Source organism: Odontesthes bonariensis, chromosome 16, assembly GCF_027942865.1.
Source record: "Odontesthes bonariensis isolate fOdoBon6 chromosome 16, fOdoBon6.hap1, whole genome shotgun sequence".
In the NCBI taxonomy this organism is placed as follows: domain Eukaryota; kingdom Metazoa; phylum Chordata; class Actinopteri; order Atheriniformes; family Atherinopsidae; genus Odontesthes; species Odontesthes bonariensis.
In genome coordinates, this window is record NC_134521.1 from 130,868 (window position 1) to 152,318 (window position 21,451).

General features: G+C 47.8%; 1 protein-coding gene across 1 annotated transcript in view; it reads left to right on the top strand.

The window, feature by feature from the left end:
- The window catches only part of tmprss15 (transmembrane serine protease 15), a 30,864-nt gene extending 11,412 nt beyond the window's left edge, over positions 1–19,452 (top strand). Inside the window, exons 8-26 of the mRNA XM_075487318.1 lie at positions 481–621; positions 6,386–6,535; positions 6,656–6,761; positions 7,057–7,213; positions 7,650–7,791; positions 8,836–8,925; positions 9,027–9,152; positions 10,640–10,777; positions 10,849–10,959; positions 11,153–11,276; positions 12,774–12,869; positions 14,103–14,152; positions 14,341–14,412; positions 14,502–14,646; positions 17,581–17,762; positions 17,885–17,980; positions 18,932–19,071; positions 19,159–19,213; positions 19,304–19,452. Of these exons, the coding sequence (XP_075343433.1) occupies positions 481–621; positions 6,386–6,535; positions 6,656–6,761; positions 7,057–7,213; positions 7,650–7,791; positions 8,836–8,925; positions 9,027–9,152; positions 10,640–10,777; positions 10,849–10,959; positions 11,153–11,276; positions 12,774–12,869; positions 14,103–14,152; positions 14,341–14,412; positions 14,502–14,646; positions 17,581–17,762; positions 17,885–17,980; positions 18,932–19,071; positions 19,159–19,213; positions 19,304–19,452 (2,270 nt within the window). The remainder of the gene's footprint in view (positions 1–480; positions 622–6,385; positions 6,536–6,655; positions 6,762–7,056; positions 7,214–7,649; positions 7,792–8,835; positions 8,926–9,026; positions 9,153–10,639; positions 10,778–10,848; positions 10,960–11,152; positions 11,277–12,773; positions 12,870–14,102; positions 14,153–14,340; positions 14,413–14,501; positions 14,647–17,580; positions 17,763–17,884; positions 17,981–18,931; positions 19,072–19,158; positions 19,214–19,303) is intronic.
- The last annotated feature ends 1,999 nt before the right edge of the window (positions 19,453–21,451 follow it).

The window sequence follows — 21,451 nt, forward strand, 5'->3', positions numbered from 1 at the left end:
GAAGCCTCACACATAGCCAGGCTGTGGAAGCCTTGCACATAGCCAGGCTGTGGAAGCCTCGCACATAGCCAGGCTGTTCTTTAGCTTTGTTCTTTAGCTTCGTTCTTTAGCTTCGTTCTTTAGCTTCGTTCTTTAGCTACGTTCTTTAGCTTCGTTCTTTAGCTACGTTCTTTAGCTACGTTCTTTAGCTTCGTTCTTTAGCTTTTTTCTTTAGCTACGTTCTTTAGCTACGTTCTTTAGCTACGTTCTTTAGCTTCCTTCTTTAGCTTTTTTCTTTAGCTACGTTCTTTAGCTACGTTCTTTAGCTACGTTCTTTAGCTTCGTTCTTTAGCTACGTTCGTGGAACACCTTCCTGGTTGCATCGAGCCAACAACATGAAGAAAGCTGAGCTGAACCTGCTCCTCCAGATAAGCAGAAGATGTTGACTCACAGCACAGATCTCTGATGCTCAGGCGTCTGATTTGTTCATATGATTGTCAGCTGAGCTCTCAGGCTCCATCCCTCCCCGGACCGTGTGGCTGCTGACTGACCAATCAACTGTGGAGTTTACTTCTGATGATGTCAACAGCCTGTCGGGGTTCAAAGCTAGCTTCAGTGCTGCCAACACCTCCGGCCTCTCTGGTAAGCTGTGACCACAGACCCGAACAGAACCAAACACACCCGAACAGAACCAAACACACCCGAACAGAACCGAACAGAACCCAACAGACCCGAACAGAACCAAACACACCCGAACAGAACCGAACAGAACCCAACAGAACCCAACAGACCCCAACAGACCCCAACAGAATCCAACAGACCCGAACAGACCCCAACAGAACCCAACAGACCCCAACAGACCCCAACAGAACCAAACACACCCGAACAGAACCAAACAGAACCCAACAGACCCGAACAGAACCCAACAGACCCGAACAGAACCCAACAGAACCCAACAGACCCGAAAAGACCCGAACAGAATCCAACAGACCCGAACAGACCCGAACAGAACCCAACAGACCCGAACAGAACCCAACAGACCCGAACAGAACCCAACAGACCCGAACAGAACCCAACAGACCCGAACAGACCTGACCAGAACCCAACAGACCCGAACAGACCCGAACAGAACAGAATAGAACCAAACAGAACCGAACAGAACTGAACAGACCCAAACAGAACCGAACCGAACAGAACTGAACAGAACCGAACAGAACCGAACTGAACAGAACAGAACTGAACAGAACCCAACAGACCCGAACAGAACCGAACCGAACAGAACTGAACAGAACTGAACAGAACCGAACAGAACCGAACAGAACTGAACAGAACCGTACAGAACCGAACAGAACTGAACAGACCCGAACAGAACTGAACAGAACCAAACAGAACCGAACAGAACCCAACAGACCCGAACAGAACCGAACAGAACTGAACAGAACCGAACAGAACCGAACAGAACTGAACAGACCCGAACAGATCCGAACAGAACCTAAAAGAACCAAACAGACCCGAACAGACCCGAACAGAACCCAACAGACCCAAACAGACCCGAACAGAACCCAACAGACCCCAACAGAACCCAACAGACCCGAACAGACCCGAACAGACTCGAACATAACCGAACAGAACTGAACAGACCTCAACAGAACCCAACAGAACCCAACAGAACCCAACAGACCCGAACAGAACCCAACAGAACCCAACAAAACCCAACAGACCCGAACAGAACCCAACAGAACCCAACAGACCCGAACAGAACCCAACAGAACCCAACAGACCCGAACAGAACCCAACAGAACCCAACACACCCCAACAGAACCCAACAGACCCGAACAGAACCCAACAGAACCCAACAGACCCGAACAGAACCCAACAGAACGCAACAGAACCCAACACACCCCAACGGAACCCAACAGAACCCAACAGACCCGAACAGAACAGAACCCAACACACCCCAACGGAACCCAACAGAACCCAACAGACCCGAACAGAACCCAACAGAACCCAACAGAACCCAACAGAACCCAACACACCCCAACAGAACCCAACAGAACCCAACAGACCCGAACAGACCCGAACAGACCCGAACAGAACCCAACAGACCCGAACAGAACCAAACCACCCGAACAGAACCGAACAGAACCCAACAGACCCGAACAGAACCGAACAGACCCGAACAGAACCCAACAGACCCGAACAGAACCAAACACACCCGAACAGACCCGAACAGAACCAAACACACCCGAACAGACCCGAACAGAACCAAACACACTCGAACAGACCCGAACAGAACCCAACAGAACCCAACAGACCCGAACAGAACCCAACAGACCCGAACAGACCGGAACAGAACCCAACACACCCGAACAGAACCCAACACACCCGAACAGAACCAAACACACCCGAACAGAACCGAACACACCCGAACAGAACCGAACAGAACCCAATAGACCCGAACAGAACCGAAAAGACCCAAACAGAACCCAACAGACCCGAACAGAACCAAACACACCCGAACAGAACCCAACAGAATCCAACAGAACCCAACAGACCCGAACAGACCCGAACAGAACCCAACAGACCCGAACAGAACCCAACAGAACCCAACAGACCCGAAAAGACCCGAACAGAATCCAACAGACCCGAACAGACCCGAACAGAACCCAACAGACCCGAACAGAACCCAACAGACCCGAACAGAACCCAACAGACCCGAACAGAACCCAACAGACCCGAACAGACCTGACCAGAACCCAACAGACCCGAACAGACCCGAACAGAACAGAATAGAACCAAACAGAACCGAACAGAACTGAACAGACCCAAACAGAACCGAACCGAACAGAACTGAACAGAACCGAACAGAACCGAACTGAACAGAACAGAACTGAACAGAACCCAACAGACCCGAACAGAACCGAACCGAACAGAACTGAACAGAACTGAACAGAACCGAACAGAACCGAACAGAACTGAACAGAACCGTACAGAACCGAACAGAACTGAACAGACCCGAACAGAACTGAACAGAACCAAACAGAACCGAACAGAACCCAACAGACCCGAACAGAACCGAACAGAACTGAACAGAACCGAACAGAACCGAACAGAACTGAACAGACCCGAACAGATCCGAACAGAACCTAAAAGAACCAAACAGACCCGAACAGACCCGAACAGAACCCAACAGACCCAAACAGACCCGAACAGAACCCAACAGACCCCAACAGAACCCAACAGACCCGAACAGACCCGAACAGACTCGAACATAACCGAACAGAACTGAACAGACCTCAACAGAACCCAACAGAACCCAACAGAACCCAACAGACCCGAACAGAACCCAACAGAACCCAACAAAACCCAACAGACCCGAACAGAACCCAACAGAACCCAACAGACCCGAACAGAACCCAACAGAACCCAACAGACCCGAACAGAACCCAACAGAACCCAACACACCCCAACAGAACCCAACAGACCCGAACAGAACCCAACAGAACCCAACAGACCCGAACAGAACCCAACAGAACGCAACAGAACCCAACACACCCCAACGGAACCCAACAGAACCCAACAGACCCGAACAGAACAGAACCCAACACACCCCAACGGAACCCAACAGAACCCAACAGACCCGAACAGAACCCAACAGAACCCAACAGAACCCAACAGAACCCAACACACCCCAACAGAACCCAACAGAACCCAACAGACCCGAACAGACCCGAACAGACCCGAACAGAACCCAACAGACCCGAACAGAACCAAACCACCCGAACAGAACCGAACAGAACCCAACAGACCCGAACAGAACCGAACAGACCCGAACAGAACCCAACAGACCCGAACAGAACCAAACACACCCGAACAGACCCGAACAGAACCAAACACACCCGAACAGACCCGAACAGAACCAAACACACTCGAACAGACCCGAACAGAACCCAACAGAACCCAACAGACCCGAACAGAACCCAACAGACCCGAACAGACCGGAACAGAACCCAACACACCCGAACAGAACCCAACACACCCGAACAGAACCAAACACACCCGAACAGAACCGAACACACCCGAACAGAACCGAACAGAACCCAATAGACCCGAACAGAACCGAAAAGACCCAAACAGAACCCAACAGACCCGAACAGAACCAAACACACCCGAACAGAACCCAACAGAATCCAACAGAACCCAACAGACCCGAACAGACCCGAACAGAACCCAACAGACCCGAACAGACCCGAACAGAACAGACCCGAACAGAACAGACCTGAACAGAACCAAACAGAACCGAACCGAACCGAACAGAACTGAACAGACCCGAACAGACCCGAACAGAACCAAACACACCCGAACAGACCCGAACAGAACCAAACACACTCGAACAGACCCGAACAGAACCCAACAGAACCCAACAGACCCGAACAGAACCCAACAGACCCGAACAGACCGGAACAGAACCCAACACACCCGAACAGAACCCAACACACCCGAACAGAACCAAACACACCCGAACAGAACCGAACACACCCGAACAGAACCGAACAGAACCCAATAGACCCGAACAGAACCGAAAAGACCCAAACAGAACCCAACAGACCCGAACAGAACCAAACACACCCGAACAGAACCCAACAGAATCCAACAGAACCCAACAGACCCGAACAGAACCCAACAGACCCGAACAGACCCGAACAGAACCCAACAGACCCGAACAGACCCGAACAGAACAGACCCGAACAGAACAGACCTGAACAGAACCAAACAGAACCGAACCGAACCGAACAGAACTGAACAGACCCGAACAGATCCGAACAGAACCGAACCGAACAGAACTGAACAGAACCGAACAGATCCGAACAGATCCGAACAGACCCGAACAGAACCAAACACACCCGAACAGACCCGAACAGAACCCAACAGACCCGAACAGACCCGAACAGAACCCAACAGACCCGAACAGAACCCAACAGACCCGAACAGAACCGAACAGAACTCAGCAGACCCGAACAGAACCCAACAGACCCGAACAGAACCGAACAGAACCCAACAGAACCCAACAGATCCGAACAGACCCGAACAGACCCGAACAGAACCCAACAGACCCGAACAGAACCCAACAGACCCGAACAGAACCCAACAGACCTGAACAGACCCGAACAGAACCAAACAGAACCGAACAGAACCAAACAGAACCGAACAGATCCGAACAGAACCAAACCGAACAGAACCGAACAGAACCGAACAGACCCGAACAGATCCGAACAGAACCGAACAGATCCGAACAAAACTGAACAGACCCGAACAGATCCGAACAGAACCTAACAGAACCAAACAGACTCGAACAGACCCGAACAGACCCGAACAGAACCTAACAGACCCAAACAGACCCGAACAGAACCCAACAGACCCGAACAGACCCGAACAGAACCTAACAGACCCAAACAGACCCGAACAGAACCCAACAGACCCGAACAGACCCGAACAGACTCGAACAGAACCGAACAGACTCGAACAGAACCGAACAGAACTGAACAGACCCGAACAGAACCCAACAGAACCCAACAGAACCCAACACACCCCAACAGAACCCAACAGAACCCAACAGACCCGAACAGAACCCAACAGAACCGAACAGAACCCAACAGAACCCAACAGACCCCAACAGAACCCAACAGAACCCAACAGAACCCAACAGAACCCAACAGACCCGGACAGAACCCAACAGAACCCAACAGAACCCAACAGAACAGGGTGTTCTCACTTTTTTTCCCTCTCAGACCAGGAGAAGCTGAGCTGCAGCTTTGAGCTCGGCCTTTGTTTCAGAACCCAACAGAACCGAACAGAACCCAACAGACCCAAACAGACCCGAACAGAACCCAACAGACCCCAACAGAACCCAACAGACCCCAACAGACCCGAACAGACTCGAACATAACCGAACAGAACTGAACAGACCTCAACAGAACCCAACAGAACCCAACAGAACCCAACAGACCCAAACAGACCCGAACAGAACCCAACAGACCCCAACAGAACCCAACAGACCCCAACAGACCCGAACAGACCCCAACAGAACCCAACAGTCCCCAACAGAACCCAACAGACCCGAACAGACCCCAACAGACCCCAACAGAACCCAACAGACCCGAACATACCCGAACAGAACCTAACAGAACCGAACAGACCCCAACAGAACCCAACAGACCCGAACATACCCGAACAGATCCTAACAGAACCGAACAGACCCCAACAGAACCCAACAGACCCGAACAGACCCCAACAGAACCCAACATAATCCAACAGACCCGAACATACCCGAACAGACTCGAACAGAACCGAACAGAACTGAACAGACCCGAACAGAACCGGGTGTCTCACTTTCTTTCCCTCTCAGACCAGGAGAAGCTGAGCTGCAGCTTTGAGCTCGGCCTTTGTTTCTGGAGGCAGCAGCCGGACGATGACGGCGACTGGATCCAAACCAGCGGCGCCACCTTTCCTCCGTTCACGGGCCCGAGCGCTGACCACACGCTGGGAAACAGCTCAGGTGGGTTTCACCTGGTGGTCATCATCATGACATCATCAGGCACACTTTTGTCTCAAAAACATTGAAAGGAACATTTTCAACAAAACCCAGCATTGATTGATTTGTATTACTCTCCGACAGGCTTCTACATCGTGACTCCTCCGAGTCCCGGCCAATGGCTGAAGAGCTTCAGGATCCACAGCCCCCTTTTGACACCACCCACGCAGCCCATGTGTTTGAGCTTCTGGTAAACAACAAATACTTGTAAACATCTGGAATGACCACATAAATGCACAAACAAAACATGCATCACTGAAAACACCAAAGGAATATGTAAACAAAAGGGCAGCAAGTTTTCAAGATGTATAAAAAGGATGAAAATAATTAGTTATAAAAAGTAAAAAAGTGATCAATCGATCTATTTTTTAAATATTTAAAACAGCATCCCATTTGTTTTTTAGGAAATCAGGTTGTATTAACAGATTTAAACATAAAATCACCAACTAATCACCTGCATGAGGTGTAAACATGTCTGTCTGCAGGTACCACATGTTTGGCGAGGATGTCCATCGTCTCAGAGTCCTGCTGCACTCCTCTCAGCCAGAGTCCGCCGTTACCGTGGTGTTCCAGAGAGGCGGTAACTATGGCAACGACTGGAACTATGGCCAAGTGACCCTGAACCTGACCTCAGAGGCCACGGTCAGTGACATCACACAGACCATCACACTAAAGAACGTAGCTAAAGAACGTAGCTAAAGAACGTAGCTAAAGAACGAAGCTAAAGAACAAAGCTAAAGAACGAAGCTAAAGAACGTAGCTAAAGAACGAAGCTAAAGAACGTAGCTAAAGAACGAAGCTAAAGAACAAAGCTAAAGAACGTAGCTAAAGAACGTAGCTAAAGAACGTAGCTAAAGAACGTAGCTAAAGAACGAAGCTAAAGAACAAAGCTAAAGAACGAAGCTAAAGAACGTAGCTAAAGAACGAAGCTAAAGAACAAAGCTAAAGAACGTAGCTAAAGAACGAAGCTAAAGAACAAAGCTAAAGAACAAAGCTAAAGAACGAAGCTAAAGAATGTAGCTAAAGAACGTAGCTAAAGAACGTAGCTAACCTCTGAATGATCATGTGACCTCTGCAGGTGGTGTTTGAAGCTCAGAAGAGAGGAGGCATGAGGAACGACATCGCTCTGGATGACATCACACTGACATCTGATCCCTGTGGCCCCGCCCCCCCTGAACCAACCAATGTACCCCCACCAACCACCACACCTCCCTTACCAGGTACCCCCACCGACCACCACACCTCCCTTACCAGGTACCCCCCACCCAACCACCACACGTCCCTTACCAGGTACCCCCACCAACCACCACACCTCCCTTACCAGGTACCCCCCACCAACCACCACACCTCCCTTACCAGGTACCCCCCACCCAACCACCACACGTCCCTTACCAGGTACCCCCACCAACCACCACACCTCCCTTACCAGGTACCCCCCACCCAACCACCACACGTCCCTTACCAGGTACCCCCACCAACCACCACACCTCCCTTACCAGGTACCCCCACCAACCACCACACCTCCCTTACCAGGTACCCCCCACCCAACCACCACACCTCCCTTACCAGGTACCCCCACCAACCACCACACGTCCCTTACCAGGTACCCCCCACCCAACCACCACACCTCCCTTACCAGGTACCCCCACCAACCACCACACGTCCCTTACCAGGTACCCCCACCCAACCACCACACCTCTCTTACCAGGTACCCCCCCACCCAACCACCACACGTCCCTTACCAGGTACCCCCCACCCAACCACCACACCTCCCTTACCAGGTACCCCCACCCAACCACCACACCTCTCTTACCAGGTACCCCCCCACCAACCACCACACGTCCCTTACCAGGTACCCCCCCACCGACCACCACACCTCCCTTACCAGGTACCCCCCACCCAACCACCACACGTCCCGTACCAGGTACCCCCACCAACCACCACACCTCCCTTACCAGGTACCCCCCACCCAACCACTACACGTCCCTTACCAGGTACCCCCACCAACCACCACACGTCCCTTACCAGGTACCCCCCACCCAACCACCACACCTCTCTTACCAGGTACCCCCACCAACCACCACACCTCCCTTACCAGGTACCCCCCACCAACCACCACACCTCCCTTACCAGGTGAGACACAGACCAAACCACCAGAGACCGCCCCCTGATACCCAGTTACAGGTAGACCCAGGTTGGGGTTTGGTTCTGGTAGAGTCTGGATCCTGTTTGACGCCACTTCCTTTTTTCTCTGATTGGTTTAGCTGACTGTGAAGGACCGTTTGATCTCTGGGAGTCAAACTCCACCTTCAGCTCACAAAACTACCCTCAGTCCTACGCAAACAGGGCAAACTGTGAGTGAACCTGTTTGTTCTACTTCTGACTCGTACCTGAATCTTTGCACGTTTTTTTAACCACATCGTCCACATTAATTACCCATGATTCTCTGTGTCAGGTCTTTGGACTCTGCACGCCATGGAGGGTCAGAACATCCGGCTCCACTTCCTGGACTTTGATGTGGAGGCCACCTTTGACATGGTGGAGGTGCGGGACGGGACGGGAACTAACTCCACCTTACTGGGTGAGGAGCTGTGTAAATGACTTTCTTCTTCAGGTGTTATCTTGTTGTTTTCTCCAGCTGTCCTCACCTGCAGCTGTGTAAATGACTTTCTTCTTCAGGTGTTTTTTTGTTGTTTTCTCCAGCTGTCCTCACCTGCAGCTGTGTAAATGACTTTCTTCTTCAGGTGTTCTCTTGTTGTTTTCTCCAGCTGTCCTCACCTGCAGCTGTGTAAATGACTTTCTTCTTCAGGTGTTCTCTTGTTGTTTTCTCCAACTGTCCTCACCTGCAGCTGTGTAAATGACTTTCTTCTTCAGGTGTTATCTTGTTGTTTTCTCCAGCTGTCCTCACCTGCAGCTGTGTAAATGACTTTCTTCTTCAGGTGTTTTTTTGTTGTTTTCTCCAGCTGTTCTCACCTGCAGCTGTGTAAATGACTTTCTTCTTCAGGTGTTCTCTTGTTGTTTTCTCCAGCTGTTCTCACCTGCAGCTGTGTAAATGACTTTCTTCTTCAGGTGTTATCTTGTTGTTTTCTCCAGCTGTCCTCACCTGCAGCTGTGTAAATGACTTTCTTCTTCAGGTGTTATCTTGTTGTTTTCTCCAGCTGTTCTCACCTGCAGCTGTGTAAATGACTTTCTTCTTCAGGTGTTCTCTTGTTGTTTTCTCCAGCTGTCCTCACCTGCAGCTGTGTAAATGACTTTCTTCTTCAGGTGTTATCTTGTTGTTTTCTCCAGCTGTCCTCACCTGCAGCTGTGTAAATGACTTTCTTCTTCAGGTGTTATCTTGTTGTTTTCTCCAGCTGTCTTCACCTGCAGCTGTGTAAATGACTTTCTTCTTCAGGTGTTATCTTGTTGTTTTCTCCAGCTGTTCTCACCTGCAGCTGTGTAAATGACTTTCTTCTTCAGGTGTTTTTTTGTTGTTTTCTCCAGCTGTCCTCACCTGCAGCTGTGTAAATGACTTTCTTCTTCAGGTGTTCTCTTGTTGTTTTCTCCAGCTGTCTTCACCTGCAGCTGTGTAAATGACTTTCTTCTTCAGGTGTTCTCTTGTTGTTTTCTCCAGCTGTCTTCACCTGCAGCTGTGTAAATGACTTTCTTCTTCAGGTGTTTTTTTGTTGTTTTCTCCAGCTGTCTTCACCTGCAGCTGTGTAAATGACTTTCTTCTTCAGGTGTTATCTTGTTGTTTTCTCCAGCTGTTCTCACCTGCAGCTGTGTAAATGACTTTCTTCTTCAGGTGTTTTTTTGTTGTTTTCTCCAGCTGTCCTCACCTGCAGCTGTGTAAATGACTTTCTTCTTCAGGTGTTCTCTTGTTGTTTTCTCCAGCTGTCTTCACCTGCAGCTGTGTAAATGACTTTCTTCTTCAGGTGTTATCTTGTTGTTTTCTCCAGCTGTTCTCACCTGCAGCTGTGTAAATGACTTTCTTCTTCAGGTGTTATCTTGTTGTTTTCTCCAGCTGTCCTCACCTGCAGCTGTGTAAATGACTTTCTTCTTCAGGTGTTATCTTGTTGTTTTCTCCAGCTGTTCTCACCGGCAGCGCCGTCCACGACTTGTTTTCCACAACCAATCAGATGACGGTGTGGTTTCATACGGACAGCTCGGGACACGGCCGAGGATTCAGGGCCAACTTCACCTGCGGGGTCAGCCTGGGGTCTCCAGGTGAGGTCGGGGTCTCAGGTCCATTCCATTGATCTGTTATTGATACTGATCAGTCATGTGTTTGTGTACAGCTCCATGTGCAGTTGGCCAGTTCCAGTGTCAGACAGGAAGTTGTATCCATGGTAACGGTCAATGTGATGGCGTTGTTGACTGTCCCGATGGCTCTGATGAAGCTGACTGTGGTATGTGTGGTGTACATGTACAGGGATGGGGGAGTTTAGGGGTAAGATGGCACCTTTCATGTGGGTGACCTGGGTTCAAATCCCCTGCATGAAAGGTACAACCTCCAGTTGGGGTCTTTACCCTACCTGCCTACCTCAGCACAAAATAGTCCCTCAGCTGCCTTTAACACACCCTCACCTGTGCATGTCACAGTTGTGTTGCAGGTGAACGGTTCCAGTCGGCTCCAGGTGCAGCTCATTTCCTCTCTGCTCACCGTGTGTGCTGACGGCTGGAGCTCTAACCTGTCAGACTTCACCTGTCGCTACCTTGGATACAGGTAACTCACCTGTCTACATGTTCCAATGACAAATGAATTCAGATGAAAGACTGGTCATTTGAAGATTTTCCAGCAAAAGGCAGAAAGGGATATCTTTGTTTTACTCTGAAGTAAGAGGTTAGGGTGGCACCTCCATGGATGGATGAATTAAAGTTCTAAGCCTGATCTTAAAGGTAGAGAGGGTGTCTGCTTCCTGAAGCCAAAGTGGCAGCTGGTTCCTCAGAGAGGGGCCTGATAACTGAAGGCTCTGCCTCCCAAACTGGCAGCTGGTTCCACAGAGAGGGGCCTGATAACTGAAGGCTCTGCCTCCCAAACTGGCAGCTGGTTCCACAGAGAGGGGCCTGATAACTGAAGGCTCTGCCTCCCAAACTGGCAGCTGGTTCCACAGAGAGGGGCCTGATAACTGAAGGCTCTGCTTCCCAAACTGGCAGCTGGTTCCACAGAGAGGGGCCTGATAACTAAAGGCTCTGCCTCCCAAACTGGCAGCTGGTCCCACAGAGAGGGGCCTGATAACTGAAGGCTCTGCCTCCCAAACTGGCAGCTGGTTCCACAGAGAGGGGCCTGATAACTGAAGGCTCTGCCTCCCAAACTGGCAGCTGGTTCCTCAGAGAGGGGCCTGATAACTGAAGGCTCTGCCTCCCAAACTGGCAGCTGGTCCCACAGAGAGGGGCCTGATAACGGAAGGCTCTGCCTCCCAAACTGGCAGCTGGTCCCACAGAGAGGGGCCTGATAACGGAAGGCTCTGCCTCCCAAACTGGCAGCTGGTTCCACAGAGAGGGGCCTGATAACTGAAGGCTCTGCCTCCTAAACTGGCAGCTGGTTCATCAGAGAGGGGCCTGATAACTGAAGGCTCTGCCTCCCAAACTGGCAGCCGGTTCCACAGAGAGGGGCCTGATAACTGAAGGCTCTGCCTCCCAAACTGGCAGCCGGTTCCACAGAGAGGGGCCTGATAACTGAAGGCTCTGCCTCCCAAACTGGCAGCCGGTTCCACAGAGAGGGGCCTGATAACTGAAGGCTCTGCCTCCCAAACTGGCAGCTGGTTCCACAGAGAGGGGCCTGATAACTGAAGGCTCTGCCTCCCAAACTGGCAGCTGGTTCCACAGAGAGGGGCCTGATAACTGAAGGCTCTGCCTCCCAAACTGGCAGCTGGTTCCACAGAGAGGGGCCTGATAACTGAAGGCTCTGCCTCCCAAACTGGCAGCTGGTTCCACAGAGAGGGGCCTGATAACTGAAGGCTCTGCCTCCCAAACTGGCAGCTGGTTCCACAGAGAGGGGCCTGATAACCGAAGGCTCTGCCTCCCAAACTGGCAGCTGGTTCCACAGAGAGGGGCCTGATAACTGAAGGCTCTGCCTCCCAAACTGGCAGCTGGTTCCACAGAGAGGGGCCTGATAACCGAAGGCTCTGCCTCCCAAACTGGCAGCTGATTTTGTTACGTAATGGAAGGATGTATAAAGATTAAATTTGTGACTTCAGGTGTGATTTCTGATTTCCGGCAGGTCTGGAGAGGGATCGCTGCTGCCTGCTGTGCCACAAGATTCCCCGTTTGCCACAGTCACTGTCAGCAGTAACGGATCAGTGGAAACCAGTGTCAGGTGAGCAGGACCAGAACCAGAACCAGAGCAAGACCTGAAACTACAGCTAAAATACAGATTCAAGCAGAACTCTCATTAAAACATCAGACTTGGTACTAAAGCAGTGTGGGTGAGAGGGTGATGATTCTGGTCATGGTGACAGGAAGCTGTGAAGAGTCTGACCAAGATGGCGGCATGCTGCAGCTCAGCATTGGGACATAAACTGGGCATAAACTGGACATAAACTGGACATAAACTGGACATAAACTGGGCATAAACTGGGCATAAACTGGGCATAAACTGGACATAAACTGGACATAAACTGGACATAAACTGGGCATAAACTGGACATAAACTGGACATAAACTGGGCATAAACTGGGCATAAACTGGGCATAAACTGGGCATAAACTGGACATAAACTGGACATAAACTGGTCAAACTGTGTTTGAAGCTTCACGTGCCGCAGAATGTAAAAAAAGCCCATCAGCGTGTGCATCTGTATTGTCAGAAATGTTTTTTCACAGAGCAATGGGAGGTTATTCAATCGGTACAGGGTTCTGAGGTTGTTGTCCACAATTATTCCGAGATATTTTATACCATTGGAAAGCCTAAATCTAAATGGACTGGCACGCTTCAGTTTGGAATGATCGAAGTTCGTCAATTAATATTTTCTCATTTGTAAAGGGACAGGGTCCTTTAAATAAAAAAGAACATCTCCAATAATTTTCAACATAGGTCCTGAAATGATCTGAAGGTTGAATATCAAACACATATTACCCGTTCCTGGTTGAATTCTGATTTATTGGAACATGAAGGAAAGCAACATAATCAACTAATAAACATGACTCGCAAATCTTGGTCAAACTCACAGGTAGATTCTGTATTTTAATAACGGTATATTATATATTTTATATTGTCAGACATTATTAAATCTGGCTTTTTCTGACCATTGGATGTGGGTCAAGAACCAGAACCATCTGTAGTCGTTCTTTTCATGGTTCATGTCTGTTCTGTATGTGTCGTATCTGTCTTACATTGATGCGTACTGCATAAATCAACATATTTTGAGACTTATACTGAGGTTTAGTTTTTAACTTCTAACTTCTGTCAGTGTTGTGCCATAGTTAATGAGTTTCATTGATCATTTTTTTAATATTGATAACTTTCCTTGGACACTTAATATTTGCTGATCACTAAGCTAGCTGCTTCATTCAGCCTTTAATGGTGTTAACATTTCTGATGTTTTTTACAGTGAAACCTGCAGGAGTGGAGAGGTGATTTCACTGAGCTGTAGCAACCAACGTGAGTAAACCCCTGAACACTGACCCACCCTAAACCATCTGCCACAGGTGGGCAGTGGGGTACACCTGGACAGTCGGTTGGTCCAACCAACCCTAACAACCCTATGCACATAAACACTGACTTACATTTTCCAGATTGACTCCAGATGTTTCATGTTTGAAGAATTAACAAACCTTTGTGTGTTTCAGCATGTGGGCAACGTCTGGTCACTAATGTCACAAGTGAGCTTAACCAATCAGAGGACAGGGAACCTGGTGACGGTGAGAAAATTAAATCTGCTGAGTTTAGAGTTTGAGCTGCAGCTTTTGCTTAGTTTCATTCTCACTGTTGTTTGACCTGTTTCTATCAGGTGAGGTCAAAGTGGTGGGCGGGGTCAATTCAGTCAAGGGGGCGTGGCCGTGGATCGTGTCTCTACACTGGAGAGGGCGTCATGCTTGTGGAGCCTCACTGATTGGGCGTGATTGGCTGCTTACTGCTGCGCACTGTGTCTATGGGTGAGATTATTTTACAGACAACTACACATCCAAGCAGGTAAGGGTTAGGGTAGGGTTAGGGTTAGGCTTCAGCTCTGTCCCGCCTCTGTCCTGCTCGGTGCAGCTAGGTACCTGATGGGTTTCCTTTTCTATGCGTAGTGCCAGTGCTGGTTCAGTGCACAGATGGACGGGTCCAGCCTTTATTTTCAAAGTTTACGCCACAGACACAAATGTGGACAGATTCTATTCAGATTCTATTCAGATTTTATTCAAATAACTTAGATTGCATGTAAGAAAGCTCCCCGTTAAAGCAGGGATGAATCAACATGTATCAATATGTGGGTTATCAGCAGATAAAAATGAGCAGAAGCATTTTGAGCTCTGCACGAACACATTAAAGAGAAATGTGTTGCAGATTGATGGGTTGAGGAGGCTGAGGAGGAGTCGCAGACAGCAGATTGGAGGCAGACTGAAAACTAACTGAAGGTTTTATCTAGATTTAGGTTTTATCTAAACCAGGCTGAATAACCAGAAAACTAAATTCATCAGTAAAAACAAAAGACCAAACTAACCAGAAGAAAACCAGGACACAGACAATCAGTAACAACAACAGCAAGAATCTGAGAGAAACCACAGAGATGATATACTATAGACAGCAGCTGAGACCAATTAACCAGAGACAGGTCTGTCTGAGAGCTGAGGAAACCAAACCAAGAAAGGCCAAACCATCTAGGACTACAGTAAGGAGGTGCACACCAGAGGCATACAGAGGCATGGACATTCTTCAGGACTGCATGGAGATGCTTTCCTTGCCTTTCTGAGGGCACAGACAACCACTCATGATTAGTTTTATCCTTAAGATGATGCCCATTTCCCCAGTCAGGGTTAGAATGAGTCCAAACATACTGATCAGCTGGAGCAGCTGCATGACCAACAGTTCTGACTTGCTGTTCTGTTAGATAAGTAGCAACACAAACAGGAATAACATTTTTAAATTGTTCCAAAACCATCAGATCACACAGATCTTTAAATGTTTCCACATCAGAAGCTGTTAGCGAGTTAGCGAGTTAGCGAGTTAGCGGGCTTAGAAATAGGGTGAGGAGCCACTGTTCCTCCCATAGAAAGGAGTCAGTTGGTTCATCTTGTTAGGGTTGCCTCCTTTGTTGCCTCCTTTGTTGCCTCCTTTGTTGCCTCCTGGTCACCTGTTTTTTTTAAGGCAACTGGGAGGAGGTTCCGTGGCAGGCTCAGAATTCACTGGAGAGATTATATATCCCATCTGGCCTGTGAATGGCTCAGGATCCCCCAGGATTAGCTGGAAGAGAGGGATGTCTGGGTTTCCCTCATGGACCTGTTGCCTGTGCAACCCGACCTTGGATAAGAGCAAACTGGAATCTATCAGATAAATATGACTTAAGCCAGCCTAATGCAGTTCCTTTAATGCCAATAACATGTTGAAGTCCCTGTAATATGGACTGTACGGTACTTGTAAAGAGCTTTTCTAGTCTAACAGACCACTTCAACACTATATGGCGCATTCAACCATTCACTCACACTCATACAGCACGTCTTAGTCTAGAACAGGCATCACCAAATGGCGGACCTCGGTCCGGATCTGGACGGTCGTGGCTAATTGACAGCGGGCGCTGCTACTCCAGTTAATACGACAATAGCTTCATTCAGTTGAGCCAATACAATTGTTAGTTTAACCAGTGCATCACAGTAGAACAAGAAGCAGAGAAGAACAGTTACGTTAAGAGACACTACCGAGGTAACACGGCTTGCTCCAAAAGGTGGAAAGTAGACGAAGAAAATCGTTGTTTTAAAGATGACTGGACGGAGAAATTTATGTTCATTCTTCCGGCAAACAAATCAAAACCAGCGCGCCTCATATGCTCCGAAAACGTGGCATTAATTAAAAGGGGCAACGTGAAGCGCCACTATCAATCAAAGCACAGCTCCTTTGAGCAAAGTTATCCCCTGAAGTCCGAGCTGAGGGCACTGAACTGCAAGCACAGTATGACAGGTCGACCCGACTCATCACACATTCATTTACAGCCCAGCAACGTGCAAACGGTTTTTTGTCAAAAACAAGTTCCGTTCTAGGCTCAATGATGAACACCTACATGTCTGCATGATAATGGCCAAGATTTTAATTACTGGCAAGTCAGCCACATGCCCATTTTTCTGATTAAGAAAAGTAAAAGAAGAAGAATTAAAAGAGAAAAGTTCAAAGAAAAATGTTCTGTTTGCATTTGCCCCCCTAAAAAGCCACTTGTTTTCTGAAGATGTGGACTTTTTTTTCTTGAAAAGTATGCCCTCATTACCTCCTTATTTTAAGAACAAAGAAGAGAAAATGTTAAGTTAATGTTTGAACTTTTTAGTTGTTTTCTGAGTTGACTTTTTTAATGAATTGTAGGCCTTTGATTCCTCAGGTTGGGACCTCTTTAATTTAAGAGAAAAATTAGTCATTCCACTCGGTTTGCACTTTTTTATTTATTTTTATTTATTTTGTCTTTAATCTGAAATAAAGGCCTTGAATTTATTTGATTGGGACCACTTTTATTTATGATAAAAGAGATAGTTAACTTAATTTCCTGCATTGGAAATTAACCATAGATATTGTTGAAACCATATGAAAATGGGGACATGGGGAAGGCTATGAAGCTGGACTTCGGTTCGGACAAAAAATAATAATTGGACCTCAGTGACTTTCAATTGAATACCCCTGGTCTAGAACTTCATGTTTTCTACTCATTCACACACATTCATACACTGATGGATGCATCGGTAGGCAACGGGGGGTTCAGCGGCGTGCCTAAGGACGCTTTGACATACAGAAGCCGGAGTCGAACAGCCGACCTTCCGATTGGTGGGCGACTGCTCTTCCTCCTGAGCCAGAACGCTTTGATCCATCCTATCACATGTCAGATGGAAGGTCTTGGTCTGTGTCTGCAGGAAGAACGTCCACCTCCAGTTCTGGTCGGCCATCCTGGGCCTCCACGCTCAGAGCGACCAGAACTCTGAGGACGTCCAGACCCGACGAGTCGATCGCGTTTTCATCCACAGAGCGTACGACAGAAGGACCAAACAGGCCGACATCGCCATGATGCATCTGCAGCAGCCGATCACCTACAGCCGTCAGTTCTCTGTGTGCACGTGCTGTTTATCCACAGGGATTAAAGAGAGAAACGTTCATTCAGCATTAAGCATTTGTGTGTTTTAAAACGTGTAATCCACACAGATCCTGTGTGTGTTTCAGAGTGGGTTCAGCCGGTGTGTTTACCAGCTGAAAATCAGAGTTTCCCAGCAGGAAAGAAATGTTTCATCTCAGGTTGGGGACGAGAGGCTGAAGGAGGTGAGACACAACCTGACAACATGACCTGATGTAACCCCGCCCCCTGACGCTCACACCACCTGGTTGGTTTATGTAGCCCCGCCCCCTGAAGCTCACACCACCTGGTTGGTTTATGTAGCCCCGCCCCCTGAAGCTCACACCACCTGGTTGGTTTATGTAGCCCCGCCCCCTGACGCTCACACCACCTGGTTGGTTTATGTAGCCCCGCCCCCTGACGATCACACCACCTGGTTGGTTTATGTAGCCCCGCCCCCTGAAGCTCACATCACCTGGTTGGTTTATGTAGCCCCGCCCCCTGACGCTCACATCACCTGGTTGGTTTATGTAGCCCCGCCCCCTGACGCTCACACCACCTGGTTGGTTTATGTAGCCCCGCCCCCTGACGCTCACACCACCTGGTTGGTTTATGTAGCCCCGCCCCCTGAAGCTCACACCACCTGGTTGGTTTATGTAGCCCCGCCCCCTGACGCTCACATCACCTGGTTGGTTTATGTAGCCCCGCCCCCTGAAGCTCACACCACCTGGTTGGTTTATGTAGCCCCGCCCCCTGACGCTCACACCACCTGGTTGGTTTATGTAGCCCCGCCCCCTGAAGCTCACACCACCTGGTTGGTTTATGTAGCCCCGCCCCCTGAAGCTCACACCACCTGGTTGGTTTATGTAGCCCCGCCCCCTGAGGCTCACACCACCTGGTTGGTTTATGTAGCCCCGCCCCCTGAAGCTCACATCACCTGGTTGGTTTATGTAGCCCCGCCCCCTGACGCTCACACCACCTGGTTGGTTTATGTAGCCCCGCCCCCTGAAGCTCACACCACCTGGTTGGTTTATGTAGCCCCGCCCCCTGACGCTCACACCACCTGGTTGGTTTATGTAGCCCCGCCCCCTGAGGCTCACACCACCTGGTTGGTTTATGTAGCCCCGCCCCCTGACGCTCACCTGTCTCTCTCTCAGGGTCCAGTCCAAACATTCTCCAGGAGGCGGAGCTTCCGCTGGTGGCTCACCATGAGTGTCAGCGTCTCTTACCTGAGTACACCTTCACCTCCAGCATGCTGTGTGCCGGGTACCCGGAGGGTGGAGTCGACTCCTGTCAGGTAGATTCCGTTGCTATGACAACCTGTAGCTCACGTGTGTGAGATCTGGCAGCTGATTGGTGGAATAAAGTTTTAAACTTTCTGTAGGGTGACTCCGGTGGTCCACTGATGAGTCTGGAGGACGGACGCTGGACTCAGATTGGTGGGTCTCACGCACACACACATGCACACATACTGTGACACGTCAGCAGGGGGTCTAAAGGAACGCTGCTCTCTGATTGGCTCCTGACAGGTGTGACCTCGTTCGGGGTTGGCTGTGGGCGTCCTCAGAGACCCGGAGCTTATGCCCGAGTGTCTGCCTTCGTCTCTTGGATTGCACAGACCAGACGCTCCTTCTCCTTTTCATCCCCTGAACAGGAATCTGATAGAATTAATCATTGATCAATAAAGTTTATCACCGATCGATCAATAAAGTTTATCACTGATCGATCACGATCAATGAAGTTTATTACTGATTGATCAATAAAGTTTATCACCGATCGATCAATAAAGTTTATCACTGATCGATCACGATCAATGAAGTTTATTACTGATCGATCAATAAAGTTTATCACTGATCAATAAAGTTTATCACCGATCGATCGCTAAAGTTTATCACTGTTTAATCATAAAGTTTATCAATGATCGATCAATAAAGTTTATCACAGATCGATCAATAAAGTTTATCACCGATCAATCAATAAAGTTTATCACTGAATGATAAAGTTAATCGTTGGTTGATAAAGTTAATCGTTGGTTGATAAAGTTAATCGTTGAATGATAAAGTTAGTCATTGGTTGATAAAGTTAATTGTTGGTTGATAAAGTTAATCGTTGGTTGATAAAGTTAATCGTTGGTTGATAAAGTTAATTGTCGGTTGATAAAGTTAATCATTGGTTGATAAAGTTAATCGTTGGTTGATAAAGTTAATTGTCGGTTGATAAAGTAAATCATTGGTTGATAAAGTTAATTGTTGGTTGATAAAGTTAATCATTGGTTGATAAAGTTAATCGTTGGTTGATAAAGTTAATCACTGAATGATAAAGTTAATCACTGAATGATAAAGTTAATCATTGATCAATCGTTAAAGTTTAATTTTAGTAATTTAGTACTTTTAGCATCAGTTTGTAAATCCCGTCCTGCTGCTGAGATCTCTGATTTCTCTCTATGGATGATGGATGAAGTCATTCTGGGTTTCTGTGGAACATCCTCTCCTGTAGAACCTGCTGGTCCTACAGGTGCTGTTATGCCAGAGTTTGTCACATGCTGTAGATTCATGTTTCTTAAAGTTTATGATCAATAAAACTTGATGAGGACTCAGTCAGGTGGTCGTGGTTTGTGACAGAAAATAAGTTCAGAAATGTGAACTCAATCTATGTGAACTCAAACTACGTAAACTCAAACTATGTAAACTCAAACTATGTGAACTCAAACTGTGTGAACTCACACTATGTAAACTCAAACTATGTAAACTCACACTATGTGAACTCAAACTATGTGAACTCAAACTATGTAAACTCAAACTATGTAAACTCAAACTATGTGAACTCAAACTATGTGAACTCAAACTATGTAAACTCAAACTGTGTAAACTCAAACTATGTAAACTCAAACTATGTGAACTCACACTATGTGAACTCAAACTATGTGAACTCACACTATGTGAACTCAAACTATGTGAACTCAAACTATGTGAACTCACACTATGTGAACTCAAACTATGTGAACTCACACTATGTGAACTCAAACTATGTGAACTCAAACTATGTAAACTCAAACTATGTAAACTCAAACTGTGTAAACTCAAACTATGTAAACTCAAACTATGTGAACTCAAACTATGTGAACTCAAACTATGTGAACTCAAACTGTGTGAACTCAAACTATGTGAACTCACACTATGTGAACTCAAACTATGTAAACTCAAACTATGTGAACTCAAACTATGTGAACTCACACTATGTGAACTCAAACTATGTGAACTCACACTATGTGAACTCAAACTATGTGAACTCAAACTATGTGAACTCAAACTATGTAAACTCAAACTATGTAAACTCAAACTGTGTAAACTCAAACTATGTAAACTCAAACTATGTGAACTCACACTATGTGAACTCACACTATGTAAACTCAAACTATGTAAACTCAAACTGTGTAAACTCAAACTATGTAAACTCAAACTATGTGAACTCACACTATGTGAACTCAAACTATGTGAACTCAAACTATGTGAACTCAAACTATGTAAACTCAAACTATGTAAACTCAAACTGTGTAAACTCAAACTATGTAAACTCAAACTATGTGAACTCACACTATGTGAACTCAAACTATGTGAACTCACACTATGTGAACTCAAACTATGTAAACTCAAACTATGTAAACTCAAACTATGTAA